This window comes from Populus trichocarpa, chromosome 3 (assembly GCF_000002775.5).
Source record: "Populus trichocarpa isolate Nisqually-1 chromosome 3, P.trichocarpa_v4.1, whole genome shotgun sequence".
Lineage (NCBI taxonomy): Eukaryota > Viridiplantae > Streptophyta > Magnoliopsida > Malpighiales > Salicaceae > Populus > Populus trichocarpa.
This window is the reverse complement of record NC_037287.2, coordinates 871,679-895,470: the sequence shown is the minus strand read 5'-3', so window position 1 is coordinate 895,470 and position 23,792 is coordinate 871,679. Positions and strand designations below refer to the sequence as shown.

At 33.0% G+C, this 23,792-nt stretch overlaps 3 protein-coding genes across 9 annotated transcripts; 1 reads left to right on the top strand and 2 right to left on the bottom strand.

The window, feature by feature from the left end:
- Positions 1–9,379: 9,379 nt before the first annotated feature.
- Positions 9,380–18,377, bottom strand: LOC18111184 (ribosome biogenesis protein BOP1 homolog). Of its 2 annotated transcripts, XR_002980654.2 has the most exons (19): positions 18,076–18,377; positions 17,675–17,758; positions 17,192–17,296; positions 16,921–17,075; positions 14,185–14,302; positions 13,962–14,063; positions 13,607–13,763; positions 13,412–13,520; positions 13,194–13,296; positions 12,938–13,088; positions 12,709–12,841; positions 12,517–12,623; positions 12,361–12,431; positions 12,180–12,240; positions 11,176–11,403; positions 10,997–11,081; positions 10,488–10,666; positions 9,840–10,034; positions 9,380–9,639 (listed from the first exon to the last, which is right to left on the bottom strand). XR_002980654.2 is itself a non-coding variant. In XM_024596312.2 (18 exons), exons 1-18 carry the CDS (start codon positions 18,226–18,228, stop codon positions 9,949–9,951), a joined length of 2,187 nt encoding a protein of 728 aa, XP_024452080.2. In that variant the 5' UTR covers positions 18,229–18,377; the 3' UTR covers positions 9,666–9,948. The 2 variants fall into 2 exon arrangements, 1 of the variants encoding a protein (XP_024452080.2); XM_024596312.2 differs by lacking the exon at positions 9,380–9,639 and having other exon boundaries at positions 9,666–10,034.
- A 990-nt stretch (positions 18,378–19,367) lies between these two features.
- LOC18111182 (uncharacterized) lies at positions 19,368–22,028 on the top strand. 6 transcript variants are annotated; one of them, XM_052451392.1, is made up of 5 exons: positions 19,368–19,483; positions 20,153–20,223; positions 20,948–21,060; positions 21,264–21,388; positions 21,494–22,028. In XM_052451392.1, the coding sequence occupies exons 3-5, from the start codon at positions 20,976–20,978 to the stop codon at positions 21,731–21,733; spliced, it is 450 nt and encodes a 149-aa protein (XP_052307352.1). In that variant the 5' UTR covers positions 19,368–19,483; positions 20,153–20,223; positions 20,948–20,975; the 3' UTR covers positions 21,734–22,028. The 6 variants fall into 6 exon arrangements, with proteins under 6 accessions (XP_052307352.1, XP_052307351.1, XP_006389548.1 ...); XM_052451391.1 differs by having other exon boundaries at positions 19,374–19,495; XM_006389486.3 differs by having other exon boundaries at positions 19,396–19,483; positions 20,156–20,223.
- A 529-nt stretch (positions 22,029–22,557) lies between these two features.
- On the bottom strand, positions 22,558–23,706 carry LOC18111181 (WEB family protein At3g51220). Its single transcript, XM_024597529.2, has one exon. It carries the CDS (start codon positions 23,439–23,441, stop codon positions 22,734–22,736), a length of 708 nt encoding a protein of 235 aa, XP_024453297.2. The 5' UTR covers positions 23,442–23,706; the 3' UTR covers positions 22,558–22,733.
- Positions 23,707–23,792: the final 86 nt, after the last annotated feature.

The following is a 23,792-nucleotide window of genomic DNA, read 5'->3' as shown; positions in this document are numbered from 1 at the left end:
ATTTCTCCTAAGTTTTTCAAGTAAAAATCAAGAAAGATGAAGAGCTACCTCTTTTTTTTTTTTTTTGGTATAACCAATTAACCATAACAATAAGAAAAAATTATCATTTTATAATTTGATATGAATTGCGATTACCTACTATAATTCAAAAGATTACACTTTACATCTTGTACTTATTTATCCGCATTAACACTTAACATCATTGCAAAACAAAAAATCAATAAAATATATATAAATTTTAATAAATTTTTCATTTATTAATTAAAGAGCCATTACAATATTAATATAATAACTTTGCCATCAACTTTGCAATTTCCAAGAGATGATCTTGGCAATGGATATTGCTCGGTTATGATCACCATTTCTTGCATGTGTTGCCTTTATTTTTGGATTTGAAATTTGACAGTGCCCCAAGTTCAAGAGTAATTGCATGCTTCCAACATGTCAATTTAGTGTTGCGATATGCAAAGCGGTAATGCCTCCCTCGACAAAATCCCATGAAAAGAAAATGATATATTCACCTTCTCACATTTCATTTTGGATTATAATAGTGAATTTTTTAAAAAATTTCAATTCAATCCTCAGAGCTTTTCTTTTGCATAATTAAGCCATTTTAAGCCCAAATTATAGCCAATTGCATGTTTTCTTAAGGGTGGGGGTTGAATTAAAAGACAGAAACTGAAGTTACAAAAATGAGTAAAATTGGTGAGAGCATGGCAGGTATATAATTTGTGTGAGAATTTCTTTTTTTTCCACCATCTTTTTAAGCAATTAGGTATCCGATCCCTATAATTTTAAAAAAAAAAATTTGGCATAAAAAATCATTTTCTTTTTTTTTTTAGTATTTTTTGGGTGGAGGAGAGAGAGGGGGTCGCTAGATCCTGATTTAGAGAGAGAAAGTTATTGTTGGGGAAGTTTTAGGCCACATGAAAACATATTTTTTGTGTCAACATATTTTCATGTAAGAAGGGAAGTTAAGATTATGCGTTTTTTTTAATCCTAAAACACATAATAAACAAATCTGAACTCGAGAATATTTTTTGTTTCAGGTTGATTTCAAGTTTTTGGCCTTTTTTTTTTGTGTTTTTGGAGGCCATGATTTGGTTTAACAAGGTTTTTAGGGTGTTTCCTAGATGTTTTGGGTAAAAAACGAGTTGAAAATGAGTTTTGGAAGGAAAAAAACTATTAACCTTGTTTTTTCGATCACTACAGTGGTCAGATTCTGGGATTTCAGATGATACTTTGTCTTTTTATTTTAATAAAAAAAGCATTAGGATGGATGACATGTCATCCGCCCCTTTACAATAAATAAAAAATTACCGGCCCGGCTCGGGGCCTAAACTGGCAGGCCTTTTCTATATGGGCCATGTATGGCCTAGCCTTATTTGTTTTTTCTTTTTAAAATTTTTTTAAACTAATACATGTTTTTATATGCATTTTTTTCTAAAATAAATTAATATTTTAATTAATATCCTCTATCTATGATTTTTTTTGCTTATTTAGCATTTTTTAAATAACGATTATTTTTTACTTATACTGGGTGTGTTTAATTTGTTAAGAAGCTAACATAATTCATCTGTGATTTTTTTAATGTATTTTATTTAGATTAAATACTTGTTTTTATAATTATTTGAATATGTGCGGCCTTGCATAATTGTTTTTTAATTTTATTAAATAAGTTTTATACGTGTGTCGATTTGTATTATAAATTGATTTTAATAAATAAATTTATCAAACCTAACAGGTAAATAACCTGTGTTGCAATAGTAAATATTTTAATTTGTCTCTCAGTTTTTTCATTTACGTTTTTATTTATCGTTAATGATTTTGTTTTTTGTTTATTTACACAATAGTTTATGATTTACTTAAGAGGAAGCGTGCATAAGTTTTTTGATTTGTATTTATTATTTTTTTAATGTAAAAAAACACGTTAGAAAGTTCTACATGCTTAATTTTTTTTTATCATGTATTGGTGTTTTCAATTTAGTTCTTATTCTCGTAATTTCTTATTTTTTTTTATAAAATTTTAATTTTTTTTAATTCCACTTTTCAATCCAAGTTGATAATATATTCTATTTTATTTTATTTTCATCCTCATTATTTTGGTTTTTTTTTTTCCTTTTGTTAATGTTTTTGTTCTTTTCAATTTAAATCTCAAAGTGAAAATCTGTTGTTGGCTTTTAATTTATTCTTTATTTCGATTTTAACCTTCATTATTTTAATTGTTATTTTGGATTTTGGATTTTTTTATTGTAATTGTTTTTTTAATTTCATACTTCAACATTTCATTTCCTAGGGATTAGTCTTCATAATTATGTCATGTAAGGTGCTTCCAGTCTGATGACTCGGGTTAAAGGTTTACATATTTTTTTGTCTTATTTTCTTTTTTGATATTGTCATTCGATATTGTTTTTTTATTAAGAAAATAGCTTTGTAGTTTTTTTTATTTTTTTTTCTATTGAATTGTCCCGATACCATGACCTATAATACAAGTTTGTTAGGTTAATTCTTACATGCAACTTTGCTGGCTGGGGTTGGCCTGGCTTTGTTTTTTTTTTTTATATATATATATATATTTTTTAATTTATAACTTTTTAATATTTTTTAAGTTTGTATTTCACTTTCTTGTGATTTTTTTGCTTTTTTATCTTTTTTAAAATAATAATATTTTTTAATTATATTGAATATATTTAATTTTTGAAGAGATTAATATGATTCGTTTATAATTTTTATATATTATATATGCATGAAATTTACTTTCAGAAATAAAAATATTATTTTTTATAATATTTTTAATATATACAACCATGTATAATATGCTTTTTTTATTTTAATAAATATTAATCGTGTTGATTTCTATTTCAAAAGAATTTAAATAAATGACCATATATTTTTTATCATGTAATCTTTCGAACAATTAATTGTAATTCGAACCAAATTAAAGAATACTTAATTTTTTCTAATAATAGTAACACCAACAGTAACAATAACAACCACCTTGCCATGCATAAAATAATAAGCATGGCATTTAGCGCGTTGAGCTCCCTCTCCCAAAACTACCCTCCAAAACAACCAAACAATACATTTCAAAGCTTCCAACATCCCGTAATTACCAAATAGTACTAAGGGCAAGACCATCATAATAAAAACCCAACGTCATTTGCTTTTTTTTTTAATTTCCCGAGCTATACCTTCTCTGTTGCTATTAATCTCCAGAATTCAACCATCAACAACGGTCTTCTCTCTCTCTCTCTCTCTCTCTCTCTCTCTCTCTCTCTCTCTCTCTCAAACAAAACTTAAAAAAATAATGAAGATACCACTTTCTCTCTAGAAATTGTCTTCCTATTTTACTCTTCAAAACACGCTCTCTCTCAAGCCAGTATAAAAAAGGAGAAGTCTTTAAAGCTCTCTCTCTCTCATTATTATTTAAAACCCTAATTTATCAATGTTTGATTCAGTTACCGACTAAAATGAGAGAGAGAGGTGAAACTGCGAGCCGGAATGTTTGAAACGGCAATGTTAGAGTTTTTAGCAAGGTTGTCAATTCTGTTTTATTTCATCCGGAATGACCGAAACATTCCATATCAATTAAAAAAAAAAACAAAACAGAACAAATTTCATCTCATTTTAAATCTCGGTCCATTCTGGATTTTTCGGCTAAATTCCTCTCGGAACGTTCCGGTTTCATTCCACATGTTCCGTTCCGCTCTTGAAAAGCCGTTGAATCAAATTGAACCTTATTCAATTTAATTAATTAAACCATCCAATTATAAAAAGCTATTTTTCATTACTATTTTCAATAATAATGATATTAATAATAATATTGAAAAATATTATTACTATTTTTATTAACAATGATATTAATTTTTAAAATTAAATTTATCACTAATATATATGGTTTATATTCATGTTGTTTTTTTCATGTTTATACTTTGTAGAAATTTGAGTAAAATAAGGGATGTTTTAGATTCCATTAGCCTTGATAACATTGACATAACTTTATATTTAAAATATTTGTGTTAAAACATTTTACTTTAATAATATTTTGATATTTTGTTTAAGTTGAATTACTTTAAGTTAAAGATCTATTTAATCTTGACTATTTAGAAATATTTTAAATTTTGAAATTATATTTGTTTGGCATTGTGTTTGCATTGCATAATTTATAATTAATTTATCTTGAATTTGAATTATGTTTGTTGAATATATATATATATATATATATATATATATATATATATATATATAAACTTTATATTTAAAATATTTGTGTTAAAACATTTTACTTTCATAATATTTTGATATTTTGTTTAAGTTGAATTACTTTAAGTTAAAGATCTATTTAATCTTGACTATTTAGAAATATTTTAAATTTTAAAATTATATTTGTTTGACATTGTGTTTGCATTGCATAATTTATAATTAATTTATCTTGAATTTGAATTATGTTTGTTGAATATATATATATATATATATTAGTACAACCCCGAAACGGCACGCCGAAACATTCCAAAACTGAAACATTCCATTCCAATTGAAAAAACAAAACACCTACCGAAACGGAATTGACAACCTTGACTTTTTAGTGCCAGAAGATCTAGGTGACGGTGACGGCTGCGATATTTATGATCGTGGCTTACTGGTCTTTCTCGTGGAGGTGGCGGAGATGGTGGTGGTGGTTTAGGAGAATTCTGGAGATGACATTGATGATAAAGGCAAGGAGGCAAGGATAGTTTATTGATTATTTTTATGTTAATCTTGATTATTATCTTTTGTAAACTTTGATTTTTTCATTCGATGATATTTTTTTATTGTGCTAAGATAGATTTTTGTGGTTTTTAGTCTGTTTTCATGAATTCAATTTCGTGTGAAATCTTGATATCTTAACGTTATTATTATTATTTTTTAATGTTTTTTGGGTTTTAAATGTAAAATTTGATTCTTTCTTTATTTTTATTTGATTTTTTATGTATTTAGATAATTAGTTCCAAAAGTAGTATAAATTGAAGTAAGTCCTCTGAATGCATCTTCTTTAAAGTAATTATCTTTGTTAAAGTATTCTTAAGTCCTTTAGCTTCTAGTGGGTTTAAACTTTTTGGTTCTTATATTCTAAAAGCAAACCAATAGTAGCAGTGAAACATATTGGAGCAGGGGTAATGATGTAGGGGCCATCATAAAATGTGTGGAGGGAAGGAACAATTTTGTTGTCTCAAGAATCATAGTTATTGAATATTAACCATGATAAAATCCCTCGCTCTTAAAAACGAATGACATGTCAGATTTCTTGGAAAGGAAGGTCATTAAGTTTTGTGATTTTAATTTGTTAGAGAGTTCATAGTAGGAAAAAAAAAGTTTCACATTGACAGTTCATGTACCTTATTCAGACCTCTTGCAATCTTATATATGCTACAGGGAGAGATTGTACTTTATGTTTGACATGCCCTGCTTGTTGTTTGTTTAGATATGCAGTTGTTCTATTGTTGTTGAGGATTGTGGTAGGAGAAATGAAATGAAAGCTTGAAATGCTTGAAATTTCTGTACTTGGAAGTTCAGACCAAAATATAACCCTTAACTTGGTTGTTTGAGGTGGTTTTCTATAAACTTGAAAAATTAAAATGGTTAGCTGAAGCTATCATGTATACACTCAGTATTGTCAGATATTAGACTTTAGTTCTATTGCAAACTTGTGTGCTGCTTGTTTCATGGAATAATTTTCCACTTCTTTGACATGCAGTTCTGCACTTATTTTGTAAATGGGGCAGTTGAAAGGAGATTCTCAGGCCAATTCTACATTATAATCAAGGTATCTTTGGATCCTATGGATTTTTTTTATTCTTTTTATTACTGTATCATGGATGAAGATTAGCATGTAGTGAAATTAATATTGTTTTGATGGGTATTTCTTTTTAGTTGGAATTGTTGGCAGCTAAGAATCTCATTGGTGCAAATTTAAATGGCTTGTTGGATTCTTATGTAATCATTCATCACCTGTGATTCTGAAAAGCGATTCAGGTTATTTGATCTGTTTTCATCTTTGGATTTCATGAACTTGTCATGGATTCCAAATGATATATCCAAATTTATAATTCTTCTTTTGGGACTGAATACTAATATGGTGCTTGTGGTGGACCTATCGTGTTTCATGGGATTAATAATCTAATTGTCATGTTATAAATTTTATGGAACATAAGGATATCAAGAAAGAAAGAAAAAAACTATTGGGCATTTGTTTTGTTATAAGTATTAATTTCCTAACTTGGACATGTAGGTCATTGATATTATGCTTGTGACTGACTCCTCATTTCATTTGACTAATCACTCACCCATACCCATTCTGGATTTTTTTCCTTGTAGGCATATGACGCATCTCACAAAAACGTTTTGAATGTTTTAGCATAGGTCCTTATCTTCTTGATACAAGTTGTCCATTTAGATTTTTTGCTTTATGTCTCTAACTTTGTTCTGCTCCATTTATTTATCTTTACTTTGTTGCTGTCACAGCTCAATGTTTGTTGGTTCAAGAAATCCAATGTGGGGAGAAGAATTCAATTTTTCTATTGATAAGCTTCTTGTCCAGGTAATTGTTGACTGGCGATTATAAATCAACTACCGTGTGAGATATTAAGAATCACATGTTATAGATCATTCAGCAAAAGAGCACTTTTGTACCTTTAGAAGTATTGATTGGAGTCTTAAGCTTGCAGTTTTCTTATTCTTGATCCTTCCCTTCTTCTAGCATTCTACCGTGATCAGTGTTGGTAGTTTTTCTTTTGTATTTATCCGTGTTATTATCCTCTTAAATTGCTGATAAATATTGTCAGGTTAGTAATCATTTAATTGGATAAGTTGCATTGCTTGCTTTACTTAGTATTCATGTCCTTGAATTTTTCAACTCAGGTTTAGTGAAAGTTGTGAGAATCCTTCAACTTTCTGTTCAATGTTGGCATTTCATGCAAATGAGATTTTTTTTTTCAATTTTTTTCTGGTTAAACTTTTCTTTCATATGAATTCTTTTGTCTTCAATTCCAACTTAGTTTCTGCTATTTTTTTTGGGATGGATCGCCTGCCTGCTCTGGCTATTTCTTTTTCCTTTTCCTTTTGTTTTTAGGTTTTCTTTGTGATTTATTTTGTTTGTTTATTGGCTGATAATATCATTTCGGTTTTGGTTATCAATAAGGAGAAGATTTTCATGGTTTCTTATGGAACCATTTCTGGATTATAATGTTGGGTTCTGGATTTTTAGCATGCTGATAACTAAGGTTTTGTCGTTCGTCCATTTCAATTCCAGTACAATTTATGTTATTGTTGTTATCTACTTTGTTCTAGCCTACATGCTCTACCTGTTCTTATTCCTTTTGTTGTTTGGTTTTCTTTGTGATTTATTTGTTTTATAACTGGCTACCTATTTCATGTCAGTTTTGGCGTAGCTTCTTGTCGTACTTCTTTAGGTAAGAGATGTTTGGCCAATAATATGTTGCAACCTGTATCATAAAGACATGAAACGGGATAAAAAGGATAGCCTAAGATAAGAATATTAATCTCAATATGTTTAATAACAAAAGAGAGATTGATATGTTCAATGTCAGAATTGGGTGTGGTAATCTGATAGTCTGCGTAATCACTAGTTGTAGAAGTGCTGGTCGTGGATTCTTATGAATTGCCAGAGGATTCTCCAGAAGATATTTTTTCATTGTTATAATTGTCATAATCAATCTTATCTCCATACAGACCATAAATGATAGGGATGCTAGTATACTCGACTTCATCATTTGAGTCATACGGCAGATGACTCCAATCAATATGTTGTTCCACCTATGTATTATCAGAAGAACTAGGTTCATCTTCATCATGAAGAATGTAGTCTTCAAAGTTAATTGTAGGCCTGACTAGTGTTGGTGGTTCATTGATGGTTGACACTGGAGGAGTAACATTTGGAGGGATCACTACACGGGTCCTATGATGATGTTTATGCCATAGTTATTAAACCCGGACCGGCCCAACAGGTCGACCCGGGACTTGGTGGCTGGACTGGTCTGGGTAGGGCAAAAGACCTGGTGGCTCCAGTCAACAGTTTTGCATGTTTGTTGATTCACTGTCTGGATTCTTTGAGCCATGTTACATTGTAAGTTCACATCCTTTTTTTTTCCTTGACTGCTAAGGTTTCTATTTTTCTTTTTAATTTTTCAATTTTTTTATTGTTTCTGCTTTTTTTTTTTGTTTTTCTGGTGGTTTGCCATGTTTCTATTTGATCTGAATTTTGAATTTTTTTCATGTCTCTTGTTGCTTACATGCTTGTGCTCGGGTTGTTCCTTATATCTGTCATGTTTTCTCTTTGTTATTTAAGGTAATATTTGAGCTTCTGCTATCATTATAATTTTTTCCGTGTTGTTTTAATATATTTATCTTTTCTTTTCTTTTGTTTAGTCCCACGAGGGCTATTTTTTTTTCTAATCAGCTCTTTAGTTGTTGTTTGGCAGCTTGTTCTTTTGGTTTTGTTTTAAGGGAGACCTGGTAACATAGTGCTTGATTGCTAATCTGTCTGAATTTTCTTTTGTAATTCATCCATTGTTTAGTTTCTCTTTAACTCTAAGTTTTGCGGTCAACTTCTAGAGCTCTCCCACTCTTATTTCTGTTTAAGTTGCTCCTCTAATGATTGCTAGATTGATCAATATTTTTGTTTAGTTATGGTAACAACAATTGCTTTCTTTTTTTCTTCTGTTTCTTTTAGCACTTCTATCGTTGTGTTTGCTAGGTTTTTTTTATGCTAAATGATATGTCAGGACCTTATGTTGTTAGGTTATTTTATTTGCATTGGTAATATGAGTTATTTTATTTGTCATTAACTGTTGTTTTAGGTTAGGAATTTGTTTTGTTAAATCTATCTAAACAAATCTATGAATATAAGGTAAAGGTACCTTATAATATGAAGGTTTGAAGAGGAAAAATGAGAAGGATTGGATGATTTCTCCCCTCCTCTCCTTCTGCCTAAGTTTTCCTCAATCTTTCTTCCTTCTCCTAACTTTAATTCCCTCAATTTTGTGTACCTGATTCTCTTAAATCTACCACCACAATCCTTTGCTCCCTTTTATCATGAATATTTTTTGTTCTTTTTGTGGAGTTTACGATAATTTCTTGCAAAAAATTGGTTTTCTCTTCTTCCCCTCGCCTGCTCTTGGTGTAGTGATTGTTAACATTACTACAATGCCCTTTCATTTAATTTCTGATGTTTTCGTCCCATTGATTATCCCATCTCGGTGTATTTTAAGATTCAACTGTACTTAAGCCTAGACATGCATCCAATATATTTTTATTTATTTGTTTGTTTGTTTATTTTCAGGGTTTTATCAACCATGATTTGGAAGAGAATGCACGGTAAAAATGAGAACAGTGAAAACACCACACTTTCCAGCTTTATTCTAAATTCAAAAATGTCACTAAAAACCCTTAATGTCTAGCATTTGGTCTCCTGGTACTGTTCTGGAATCTCAGCTTAGGAGAAAACAGCCGAGTTTAAAAGCATAGTCCAGAATAGGAAGCTTAAAATACCCACTTGACTTTTCCATATCCGAACCACCTGTCATGTTTCCAGGCAGTATCTCTTCAAACCATTGCTTGCTTCATTTAACTGATTAATCAAAGCTACAAAAGAAATTGAACGAGGGATATTCCACCCAAAGAGAAAAGAATTGGATTAATGAGATGATCAAAGTGTAAATTTTGTATCAGAGTCAAAATCATAATCAAGGCCTCTGCTTAAATAATATATATGCAACACGGCTAATGCTTATATATATAAAAGTATACGAATCTATCTGTAATGCCTGAGATTGTGTTTCTACCACTCGATATAATTCCAGCATCTCTCCAGCTACTTTCATCCCTTTGTCATCTGGCTTACAATCTTTCTCAAACTGGCCTGAAGTAACACATGCTTCTTTTTGCATCATCTTAGTGACAATAAAGTTTTATCAAAGAATCAGCACCAGCAGTGAATAACCACGGTTGCCGTGGGTGGAACTTGCAGTCCAATACTCCTACAAAACAATCCAGAATCAATTACAACTGTAAGTTTCCTCTCGACAATTCATGTTGAAGGCTTCATTAGACCTGTATGTAAATGCAGTAGCACATAAACGTTATGACAAAAGCTACAAACAGCAAACAGAAGATTTAACCACAAAGCAACCCCTTGCCACCAGCAATATATAGCTTTTTTTGCCCCAACTGAGAGCTGGTGAAACAATTATAGCTGCACATGCACAGATGTCTGATCTGGGATTGGCTAAAGCTGTTCTATTATTGAAAAGTCATATCCTTCAAGTGCTTATGAGGGAAAGACAAATGCCCCATCCAGCTTTGCTGAGAGTAACTACTTCTAGTAGAGTATGTCTAAATTTCAACTTAATCCCAATTCAAAACAGGATGCATCTGCCCCTTAGTTTACGATGTGTGCATGTATGCGACATGTATATCAAAGAAGAACTCACCTCTTCCATTTGAGCTTGCATGTCCACGGAGAATTTCCAAGGGAACAATAAGAGGATTCTGATTGAGATCAGAATAAACCATGCCGTGAAAAACATATGCAGTGCAGTCATCAGAGCATGATGCAAATAATGGGTATGAACGATGGAAGGCCACATTGTTTATGTCTTTGGGATGACACCTGAGAAATTTGTAAACCACATAAGAAAAAGCATGAAAAGCAAAATCATGTCAGAAAAAGGTGGACAAACACCAAATTTAAGAGTATCACATGATTTTATATGTACAAATCTTCTGCAAGATTCATCTAGCTAGGTGCTTGAACTCCATAACTTGCTTTTAATTTCATATTGATTTTAAATTAACTGACCAAAAAAAAAAGGATCAGAATTCATGTTAGTAACTGCTTCTTCAAAGGTAAATATTGAGACGTACATTAATGGTCACGCAATACTTGAAAGAAAGATGATTATAAAAGAAAAGTCTAATAACAAAAAAAAGGGCAGCATACTTGAGAACTTTGTAAGGTTTAGATGAAAGGTCCATGTCAAACCAACATAACTTTCCATCTCTGCTTCCCACAATTACATTATCACCTGCATGGAAGTCAACCCCGGAATAAGAACAATGTAAATTAAATAAATATAAAAGACTACTTGTAGAATCTACCAACAAGAATGGGAAGCAGACCAGCAGGATGAACTGAAATAGAGGAAACTTCACGTAATCCAGTCTCCAGCTTCTTGATCAGCTTTTGCTTCAAGAGATCATAAACACGAACATTCTTCTTTGTTGAGACAAAGAAGATGGAGCGAGTAGGATGAAAAACTGCTGACACTGGAAGTCCATGCAGCTTAAATGGATGTCTTTGCGTAAATTTCTTTGAGAGCTGGTGGATAAGAATTGCTTTTGAATCACGTAATCGATAGGTCAAGGCTACAAATCAAAGGCAATAGGTATTCTTGTTTCCTTTTGCTTTAAGTAAATTACTCAGCCTTGGGGTAAAATTAAGTTTATAGAAGACCAACTTTGAGATATCAATGAAACTAGACATGCAAACAAGAGCACATGTCAAAATATACTCAAGTACTGCCTCAAACAAATGAATACCACACTTTTGATAAAGAGTTTCACTTGTCACGTGTGATAGTTTCACAAGGGAATTTGCAGTTCTATGTGTAATCAAATGAAAACAAAACCAGAATATAGTATAAAAGATTGATGAACTTCAGAAGATGATGGCCATGGTTTGGCAAACAGATGCAAGAAAATCCCATGAAATAGTAAAACTAGAATACAAAATGACAATTCTAAGCTTGGAGAAATAATAAGATCACAGGATTGTCAAAATGCAGAAATAAAAACTGCTGATGAATATAATTAAGAGATGGAAAGAAATGCATGCTTTTTTAGTTTAGAAACATCATCCATCTTAACATGCAGCTCATATACCAACCAATGGCACTAAACGCAACACATTCCTCACTGAATATGAATGAACAGTCATTCCTTTGCAACCATGAAATTGTCTTACAAAAATAGGAGCCAATAAGAGCGAGAAAACGATACATAAAGGGAATCTAAGTCACCAAACTAAGCACCTAAAAGTCAAGTGAGACCAACAGACTTCATGCATTGAACAATACATTCTAGAAACAAAAATAAAATCAAATGATGTGGGAAAAAAAGGATATCAGCTGGCATCACTGTTGAGAAATAGTCTCCCTTACGATGCCATTCCACTGAGTATACAGTCTGCAAGAGTCAAAGAGAGCAAGTGTTACAATACTAAGAATAATTTCAAATGAACATCTTCAATTAAAACTAGAAAACTACTTTATTTGAGCAGTGTTTAAAATAAGCAAAGAAAATCACCTTAAAATGCTGTAACCTGATCCCTTCATGTTTGTCATCTTGAAGCCAGTTCCAAGCGGACACCTTGTTACCTATGAAAAAACAATAAATAGCAAAATATCAGAAAATTTTCATTGGCTACAAAATAATCAATGCAGAAACTATTTTTACACAGACCAGAACCATCAAGAACTGTAGATGTCGCGACATGCAGAAGCTCCTTAACTTTTCTCTGTGTTTCTTCATTTCCCAGCCCAGTGTTCAAAAGGAACACATCTTGTCCCCTGCCAAAGTATTCTTGCTTTAATTGTATGCATGATAAAAAGTTTGAGAAAATTAAACCCCATTGATAAATGCAATTAGCCTTACACAGAGACGGCCAATATAGGAAGTTCCGGCAAAGGATTCCAAGCTACATATTGGACAACTTCACCAAACTCCCAGACTTTAATACATCTACAAGTCTCAACCTCCCACAATCGCACAGTTCCATCACTTGAACCTTTCAAAGAACATGAAATCATAAGATCCACATCCAAAGGACAAATTTGATGTTTGGTGGGATGATACTACAAGTATTGAAGATAAACATCCAAACCTGAAGCAATCCACTGTCCTGAAGCTTCAGTGGAAATTGACATAACTGCACCTTTGTGCCCTCTATACTCAAGATAGCATGTTGCTGGGTAAGGTTTGAGATCTTTTCGGCTTGGCAGCTTAGGCTTCAAAGACTCAGGATCAATATTAATCTGCAATATCAAGAGTACAGATTCTGATTAGCTTTAAGAGGGTAGAACTTTGAACCAAGTATCGTGCAGACTAACTTCAATCTCCAATATGGGCTGGTAACTTACACGTTTCTTGCGAACTCTAGGGCACAAGTATAAATCCAGACAGCGCTCAAAAGAGTCTTTAACAGCATTTTCATATGCTGGGATGCTCCTTAAAGATGTAAACCTGAGTGAATGAAATCTAGTTAAGATGCTAGGTGTATGTAAATGATCAGTATTAAACAAAGAATTCCACAACCATTAACTGATAAACCTGAGTGAATGAAATCTAGTTAAGTTACCTTTTAGGTATAAATTTAGGTCGGTCTTCCTCATCCATTAACTGATAAGAATTGATCTCCTCCTGTGTTGGGATGTATTCTAGAGAAGGATTGTAGGACTCCTCATGGCCTAAAAGCAAAGTAAAGTTGAAGAAGCCTCATTCATTCAAGCAATGTTAAAATTTAAAAATATTAATAAAAAAACCATGACCACACCTGGCAAATTTGGTTTTGGAGCAGGAATGTAAGATAAATGCCCAGTCTTTTCTGATGAGCTAGCATCATCCCCCCACAACATGTAGAAACGAGGTTCTTCTTTTGGCTTGTCAAATTTTATTAATCCTTTTCGAATTGCCCTAACCAGTCCAAGAACCTGTAGATTCATAAGACACAAGGCACCGGAAATGAAGCATTGAAGAACATCAGGACTTTCACAAATGAACCCCTCCAAATAAAATTCACAATGATGGCTCATTAAAAAGATGATGGCAATTCAAATAAAACCAGAGTGAAAAAGTTGACACTTTATTTTCTAAATGATATAAGATCGATATAATATGATATTACTTGCCTTTTTAGCTTCCCATTTTGAGGGAATGAATCGACTCTTAGGCTCTGGTGCATTTGACAATGGATGCTTTGAATCTTCCCATTTAAACCAATCAACATAAGGCTGAATGAAAACATAAAGAAATCAATTTTGAGCATATAACATTAAGCATGATATGTGTGAAAAAAGATAATAAAAAATTATATTTGTATGAAAATATTCGAAATGAAATTGAATTACAGACCGCATATGGATCAAAGTCACCATGTGGAGCCTTTCCTTTGAGCACTCTACGAATAAGTTTGGTTTCTTCTTTTGTCAACTCTACCTCCTCATCATTGTACTCATCATAAATCTTTCGCCTTGAAAGAAAAATCAACATTAGCAAACAAGTTAGCTAAGATTACACTTGATTAAAGTTGATACCACTTCAAAGATTAATTCTTTTAAGAGAGAAAAGGAGAAGAAAATGATTCAACCTCCTGAAAAGGAAGTGCAAAATATTGAAGAATGAATGCGGTCTAATCATGCTGAAAACAATCTAAAGAATCATTCAAAAGTCTAATCATTAATTCTGCAAGCATGTGCACTTCAAAGATTAATTCTTTTAAGAGAGAAAAGGAGAAGAAAATGATTCATCCGCCTGAAAAGGAAGTGCAAAATATTGAAGAATGAATGTGGTCTAATCATGCTGAAAACAATCTAGAGAATCATTAAAAAGTCCCGGGAGTTCTTCTTCTTTTTTTTTTCCTGTTGAAATCAACCATTTCAATTCATAAAATGAGTGCCAATTAGTCCATTTTAGACTCAATATCCCACATACACATTAACTGCTGACAAAAAAAAATTGATCATTTTTTCATCTCAATCCAAAAACTAAAAATCACAACAACTATAGCATAATTCTAAGCAACCTTGATATTTCACACCCAGTGTTGAAGAAAAAGCTCAGGACAGTAAAGCAGTAATGCATTACTGCTCTTGGAGCCTATACACCAGAAATGAAGCACAGGCATATGCCTGCCACACACCTTTCTACCAGAACAGAGCAAATTATCTTATGACACACAAAATAGTTCTAAAAAATTATAACATTAATAACTTGTTTTCCAAAATAAGAAATGGTAAGAATGTTGTGCTATCTATTGCACAAAGGTTTTTAGGGCCAAATTATGCCCAAGCTATTTAAATGCTTCCAAATTTCTATCTAGTAATCTGCAAAGTAATTACCAATTATTGAACACTACGACATAATACTGCATTCTATTCTCTTACCCTTACATAATATATACATATTGTAATGATGTGAATGATTCAAAAAAACTCTACCATCAACATATCTATTACTAATAAAAGAATTCTAAAAGATATTCACCATCCTCATTAAGCATGAAACAAGTATCAGATAAGAAAAATAGCACTCGACTATTCTTCCTCATTAAGCTATATACAGGTTGGTTGGTGCTTTTTTCTTTTATTCTTTCTTTCCTTTTCTCTTGTTTTCAGATGTGATCTTTTACATAAAAGGGTTTTCCTAAAGAGTTATTAACATGTCCTAAACTCTCCAATTTAAGGTCAAACCTTCCAACAAACCAACTGGTCTCCTTTCCTTTCCTCACTGTCACTGAAGGAAATCCCTCACCACTCTCTTTTATTCAGCATCCCCTAAATAACTCTGAAACAAAGATAGATGCTCAGGCTGAGTTTGTTAACGCGTTTGAGTTGCATTTAAAAGTGCTTTTGGGCTGAGAAAGCATAAAATTGATGCTTTTACCAGTGCTTCTGGATGATTTTGAAATAAAGATGTGTCAAAACTATTGAAAAGCACATGGGAAAGCACCAAAATGATGTTTTAGCTCAAATGCACTTCTACAAAAGCATCTATACCTCACACACTAAATAGGAAAACTAGCACGCTTGAATAATGGAAATGCGAAGTTGCAAACCCTAACAGAAACAACGCTCTGTCACTTTTCAAGACAGATTATAACTCTCTTAACTATAGGATCCCAAGATGCTATAAGACATAGAATCTTTCCACAGGGGATGAGTTCAAAATAGGTCACTCCACATCTTAAAATCTAACAAAATTAAATCTAGAACATCTACATGCATCCCTCTCACAAGACCCCACTGCCCTCATCTCTAAGTCAAATCTATCGAGAACATTGACAACAACATTGAATAAGAAAGCAAATAAGAATCATTTTCACAAAACCATAAGCCCATTAATCCATGCTTTAAGCTCCTCATAACATAAAAAAGACATGGTGGAGGAAGAGCTATCTCTAACTCACAGCCTCCACCCATCTTTAAATCCCTTCCCATCCAACAAGCCTCTAAAAATCCAACTTAAAGACAAATCCTTTTTCCCTCTTTGCCTAGTGTATGCAACTATTTGTTATAAATAGTATAATGGGAGGGCGAGTCAAACCAGATAAAGCAGAAACATGCTGGGCCCTATCTAATTCATGGCATTGCGATATTTGCCCAATATTTTGATGTTCTTGAATGGCGTAACTTGAGAATCTTTCAAGGAAGTGAAGTTCTTCTTCTTCCTATCTGATAAAATAGTTTTCCCAACCTCTGATGCTCTTAAGCTGGTTATTTATTGGGGTTTCCTTACCAGATTAGTGAAAATTTGAGGGTTCTTTGGTACTAGTTTCTACTTTTGTTTTTGGAAGGATGCCTTTTCTTCAAGGTGCTGCAATGGATTTTACTAGTCATAATCGCAAAAAGAGAGAAGAAAACCATGATTTTGATGTGGAAATGACAGCAACTGCCCAGTTTTTGTACAAAGAAGCACAGACTATTGCAAACATTAAGATAACTCCAGAGATAGGAAAATAGAACAATGCAGCAACTAAAGCATAGTTCAGGGGAAAAACCTTAATAACAAAAGAAGAATAAGGACTGAGTATTTTGCTGCCATTGATAAGTATTGACATGAGAAAAGCATAAATATAATAGGAAAACTCACCAATTTTTTGAGTCATCAACATTCGCAAGAAATGAATCAAGTTTATCTTGTTTTTCTTTCTTTTTTAGCTTCTTTCCAGCAATGTCATACCCAATATGCTTTTCATCCCTATACCACTCCAATGGAACATCACCGACTGTATTTCTAGGAGCCACCTTTTGAATGAAAATAACCAAACAAATAAATCCCATTTGACAAGGAATTAAGTAAAAACCCGAGTAAATTAAAATTATTTTTCGAGCATCAAAGGAAGGAGAAAAAAGAAATGTACCTCATCCTCAGAAGAGTCGCTCTCTTCACCTCCCAGATCAGGTTCAGAGTCTTCACTCTGACCTTCATTGGCCAAGCCCTCATTACTACCGGTGTTGTGAAAGCCCTGCAATGGTCATTATTAGGATATTAAAGTACAAATGATCACAATAACAAGGAAAAGTTTCCAGGTGAAACATGAAATTTAATAATATCAAAGGAGAGGGAAAGACAAATATTTCCCTTGTTTAATAGCCAAAAATTTAGAAAAAAGGATTTCACTAAAAACAAATCTTGAACCCTAATTTTGATTAGACACCAGTCAAATTACAACCACCACTAAACCAATCATGATGAATAGACTAGCTTTTACACATAACCAGCCTTCTCTTCTACTTGCATTGTTCTGAAACAGCGAATGCTAGATAACACCAAAATTTATTACTACATTTTTCTTTACAATGTATGCTAATAAATAAAGCAAATTCAGGCAATTACCATGTACCTCATCTCCAGAGGTTTCGCTGTCACCAGCTTCTGACTCCTCTGCTGATTTATAATCCTCAGAAGAATCATCCTCGGAAAATTCCTACCATATAAAAGTAACACAAACCTCATTAACGTTATCCAGAACATAAATACGGTACGCATAGAAAAAAACATATATTCCAACAAACACAACACTAACAAGTAACAATTCAAACAACCAAAAAAGCCATAGCCCATCAAGTATTTATCACAAAATAGTCACTGCAGCATAGAAGTAACAGCTGTGATAGCATAAAAACCAAAAATTTTCATGAGCAGGAACTGTGATTGTTTTGTTTCTGCAGAAAGTAGAAATATTTCATTCTTTCCAGCAAGACCCAGAAGAGAAAGAGCAGTGAAAAATGAAACGGTGCATACCTTGTAATCAGTTGCTGTGTCTTCTTGTTTTTTATGAAGCAGGGATTCTTCTGTACTGAGCTTCTCTTTCTTGGTGGGTTGGGTTTTTTTGCTTTTCTTCTTCTCCTCCTCCCTTTTTTCCACTTCAACTGATTCTTTCTTGCTCGCCCCCATTGCCTCTACCGTCTAACTCTCCAAAATCTCTCTCTTTTCTCTCCCCAGGAGCTAAAGCTGGAACCTTACGGGCGGAGAGAAGGCTGCCTGAAGCAAGAAACCGGATTTCTAAGTTTAGGGTTTTAGTCTCTTAGAGATAGAGATAGAGAACTGGGCCGGACTACTAATATTAGCCCGACTGAATTCTCAGTTATACACAAAAAATTGCCCAACAAAAAAGAGAGGCTTGATATCTAACAAGCCTTCATCGAAGGGGGAAAAAAATTGATTTTCATGACTGACCAAAAATTTTTGTTACTATTAAAAATAATATTTCAAAAAATTAAATTAATTTTTTTAAAAACAATATAACAATTAAGAGATAAAATATAGAGTAAGTGATGAAGGTTGTGTTTGATATCATTTATAAATTATTTTTATTTTATTTTAAATCATAAGTTAAAGTTGTTGTTGTAAATAATTTATGGTAAAAGGAAGTTAAATTGAATTTAAATTATAAATATTTTTAATAAAAGTGTTTCAAAACAAATTTTTAAAGGAATAAAAATAGTATAAATTAGAAAATTAACTTATAAAAGATTAATGGTTTAGATCTAAGTGCTTGGGAAGGCCATCTAACATGTTTTTTTAAATTTAAAAAAAAATTATTTTTTTTTATTTTTAGATCATTTTAATGTGTTAATATTAAAATTTAAAAAATATTATTTTAATATATTTAAAATATATTTTAAAAAATAACAATTTAAATTTTTATGAAATTTTATGACATGACTGAAATTTTAGAAAAATTCAAAGGGTGTACTTGAAAAGTTAAAAATATAATGATAGAAATGTAATATTAATGAATTTATAAAGGTAAAATTGAAGTTTATACTAAAAATAAAAATTACGATTTAAATATAATTTTATAAGTCAATATATATTTAATGTATAAAATTATTTTAAAAACTTGAAAATTGATAAAATCAAGTGAAATGGATAAATCAAATAAATGGCATATATGGAAACAGATCATCACTCACTCCGTTATTCCTTTCTTGGGCTCACGTCTTATTTTTGGCCCACATCCCGAGGCCTGGGCCGGTCCAAACAGCCGAGAGAAACCGGGCTTTTCGATTAAACAAATAGAAGAGAAGAGATCCACGTTTCGTCTCGCTTGAAAGTATCAGAGATCAGAACATCTTTCAAATTCAATCCAGCAGGCCAGGGTTTAAGCAGAGAGGAGACTCTCACCATCGTCACATTGCATCACCAGGTGCTTTCTCTCGTAAGACCTCTCTATTTCAGGCTTTCAGCTATACATCAACTAATTTTTTGCTATGTTTCGAATCAAATCACATTCTTTGATACCATTGAAATTGACTTTATGCGATTTGAGCTAACTTAATTTTAGTCCTCTTTTAGTCTAAGAAAACCCAAAAATATTAACCCTAGAAATATTGCATACATTCTTTTACTGTCATTTGTTAGTTTTTATCACAAAATCTCCTTGGAGCTGTTGTTCTTGCTGGTCAATGGTGCTAAGCAGTGAGCTTCCACAGTGCTGTTGCTTTTCGCATGCTTTGTTTTGTAAATAAATTCATGTTTCTGAAGAATAACACTGATTTAGTTTGCTGTTTGAGTCTCTATTTGGGTATTCAAGTTGATCCGTAGTGTGCATCTCATTATTTTTGCTTGTGTGATTCATTTCCATCTTGCAATTTCGCTTTTTTGGTTTTCAACTCTAATGTGCCACAAATTACATGTTACATGTCTCCGAGGCCTTGACCAGCTCTATTTCTCTCTGGCTCCGTCTTTCTTGTGCCAACATGTGACTTTGACTAGTTGAATTTGATGAGCTATTTCTCTCTGGCTCCTTCTGTCTTCAGCTCTATTTCTGAAGACAACGTTTTCTTTCTCTGATATTGATTGATGCTGTTTGCAGCAGCCAAGGGCTCTTCAAGCGTGCTCTCCCTCCACAGCTCACCGAGTCCTGTCTCTGCATAGGCAAAAGAGGTGTGTATTTGCCATTTTTTTCCCATATCAATGATGGGTTCTTTTCAAGTTTTGATTTTTGTTCTTTTTTTTCTTGCCAGTGCATTTTTTTGTGGAAGATAATGGTGAAACTGTGTAAAAATACTATCCTTTTGTCCTCATGTATGTTAAGCTTAACTTTAGCTTGCTGGATGGAAAGCAAAAACCCTAAAGACAACACTGATTATATATTGAAAACCCAAACAGAAGAATTTTTCAGCTTTTTGTTTAGTGTCGACTCATTTCTTCAATATTCTCGAAGTTTATGGTTTAGGGTTTACAAATACTATTACTTTGCCCTCATGTAGGGTAAGCTTAGCTTTAGCTTCCTGGCTGGAAAGCAAAAACCCTAAAGACAACACTGATTATAGATTGAAACCTCAAATCAGAAGAATATTTCAGCTGTTTGTTTAGCTTTTACCAATTTCTTGAATGTTCTCATAGCTGGAGGTCGGTCTATATAATTGGTTAGGCTGTCAGAATGTTTGAACTCTTGTTGGAGCAAATTGTAGTGCATTATTACTGCTAGGTTAGGTGTCATTACAGTAAAAGCAAAGTTTGGTAATCGAACTTGTGAAATGAGACCAATTTTGCTTATGATAATTTCTTTTGTAAAATCAGTATATAGGCTGATTTGAGGTGAATTTGGATTTTCTTGATAAGTGTGGTTTGTGGGTTTTGATGCGATTTTTTTTTTCTTTTGCAGGTTTTTTATAACTATTTGGTAATCGAACATGATGAATTTTACAACGATATTGTGCAAACGTTTGACTGTGAAGGAACTGGTCACCAATGTCCCCGTCTATGAAAGCATTGCTGGTAATGCCTGTTTCCTTCCAGAACATTGTTTTGTTTGTATCGACTTTCTTTGAATTTGCGTGGAATGGTGTTATGGTGTCTTTGTGATTATGAAAGCATTACTAGTAATGCTTGTTCCCTTCTAGAACATTGTTTTGTTTGTATCATCTTTCTTTGAATTTGAATGTGAATTGTGTTATGGTGTCGTTGTGATTATGGTTTAGATGGGTCTTCTGGTGGATTAAGCTTGATGTTTAGACGTTGGGCTACCAAAAAACAAGCTGGGTCCACAAAGAATGGACGGGATTCGAAACCTAAGAACCTAGGGGTCAAGAAATTTGGTGGAGAGGTTAGTGCTTGACACTAATTTTTCTTGTTTTATTTCTCTTCTGATAACTGATATCAACTAGAGAATGTTGAATTCTCATTTTTTTGGCTATAATATGTTGTGCAGAGGGTTATACCTGGAAATATCATAGTTCGGCAACGAGGCACTCGTTTTCATCCTGGAGACTATGTTGGGATGGGGAAAGATCACACGCTTTTTGCCTTGAAGGAAGGAAATGTGAAGTTTGAAACAAACAAGCTTACAGGCCGCAAATGGGTGCATGTGGAGCCTAAGTATGGATATGAGCTCCATCCTATTTACACAAAAGCAAGTGGTGATTCAGCACAGGTGACAACAGCCTCATGAAGTGCTCTCTCTCCCTCTACATGATTCATATACGTTCTCTTGTTTTCCTTGGATTTGTTTTTCTTGGAAACCTTTGTGGATGATTTAGGGGTTGGCTTGAAGTCCAAACTTGTGGAATGCAAACCTGATGGATTTTTATGAACGTTCAAATAGAGCAGATTTAGTTGTGAAAATCTTTTGCTGGTGATGCTGTCTCTTTGGTGATAGAATAATGTTTATATTCCTGTTGACAATGGAGACTTAGAATTTGAACAAGTTGGGATTATGTTGTTACAATTAAATGAGGTTTATTTAAGTTGAATGTGTCGAAACACTCTAATAATTATCCTATAGGTGTGCACAACTTAATGTCTGCATGTCACATGGACAGAATGCATATAGATTTATAGGATGTGGTTTCTTGGTTCAGTAAATGCTACTTGGCTTGATTTTATGTTGGGTTTTTAGTAGTATTTCTTCCCTTACTCTGCCGATAATCAGGTCAGCTGGTTAGTTATGTGTAAACAACTGTTATGGGCTTATCTCCAACAAACAATCTTGATTTTTAATTGTAATTCTTGGTTGAGATTCTAAATTCTGTCCATATAGTTTGAATTGATATCCAGTAATGAACCTTGATGAGAAGGGACAGATTCTGAACCCTCTCTCTGGGGGACTGGCCTGCTCTCAGTTGATCATTTATAAGTTTATGCCTCTCCTAAAACAGCCTGAACCAGCACTAGAAATGCGTCAAAAAAATTGATGAAAGAGTGTCTATGCAATTCAAAATATTTCGCTCTCTGCCTTTGTGGATGATATTGAGAATTTGCAGGGCTGCAAAACTCTGAACAAGCATAGGAAAACATTTAAATAGCATAGACACAAAACAACATATTACATTGCATCAACATTCAGAAATTCAACTCACCTTGCAACACTCCATGCACAAACTTTTCTACGTTGTCTATCTTTTTTTGAACTTTCCATACAAAAAGCTAAATAAAAACCAAACCCAGTTTTCTCAATTAAAACACACTTCAGGAGATGCATATAGAGGGTTATTAAGAGTATTAGATGATCCTTTTTTCTTGAAAAACAAGTCTCCCACAAGAGGAACAATAGGCTTCTTTTTCATTGCCTTCCTCTCCTCCTTTCCTCTGAAGCACTCTTTCTCCTCCCCAAGACTCAATATTTGAGCCAAGGTTGGAGAATTCTCCATTCTTATCATCAATTCTCTCATCCTTTCTTCCTCTTTAAGAAGAAGATCTTCCTTCTTTTCCCTCTCAAAACTCACCGCTTTCATCTCTACCGCCTCTTTAGCTGCAGCTGCCTCTGCCCTAGCCAACTTAGACATATTCTTGTGAAGCTCGGCATTCAAAGAAGCCAGTGCAATTTCAGTCTCGGACTCTCTCTCCTTTAGCAACTTCAGTTCAGTCTTTGTTTCCTTAAGTTCAGCCTCAAGTTTCATTAGAGCACCAAAGACCTCATTTTGTTCATGATGATGATCTTCTTTAGGGCTTCTGTAGCTAGGACTTGGTGATAAGAACCTCCATGAAATATTTTCTTCTCCAGGAGGATTATAATAAGGCTTCGAAGAGTATATTTCTCCTACGAGAATCCGCTTGCCGAAGATGGCAACAGCTTCTTTGACTGATCGAAATGGGCGAGAAGTGTCAACCGAGGAGCTGTAGTCTTTTGCTGGTTTTGGAGAAAGAGTAGGGGTTTCCATATTGTTGAAGAATGACTAGACATTGGTGGTGTTTTGGAGGGGTGAGAGGGAATATTTGATGACGGGGTTGGTTTGGTCCAGGTTTTCTTTGCTTTTACTTCAAAATATTACAGAGTACAAAAAGGAGAAGCTATGGGAGATGGAGGCTGTTGTTTCAAGGTTAAGACAATGTAGAAAGTTTGTATAAGGAAGACAGAGACTAGAAAACTACCACTACAACATGGATTCTTCTATTTTTCATCCATTTTTTTTATATATACAGTCCTTTTTCAAATAATAATAATAATAATAATCAAATTTTGTTTTTCAAATAAAACTACTAAGATATATTTATTAAAAATCAATAACACA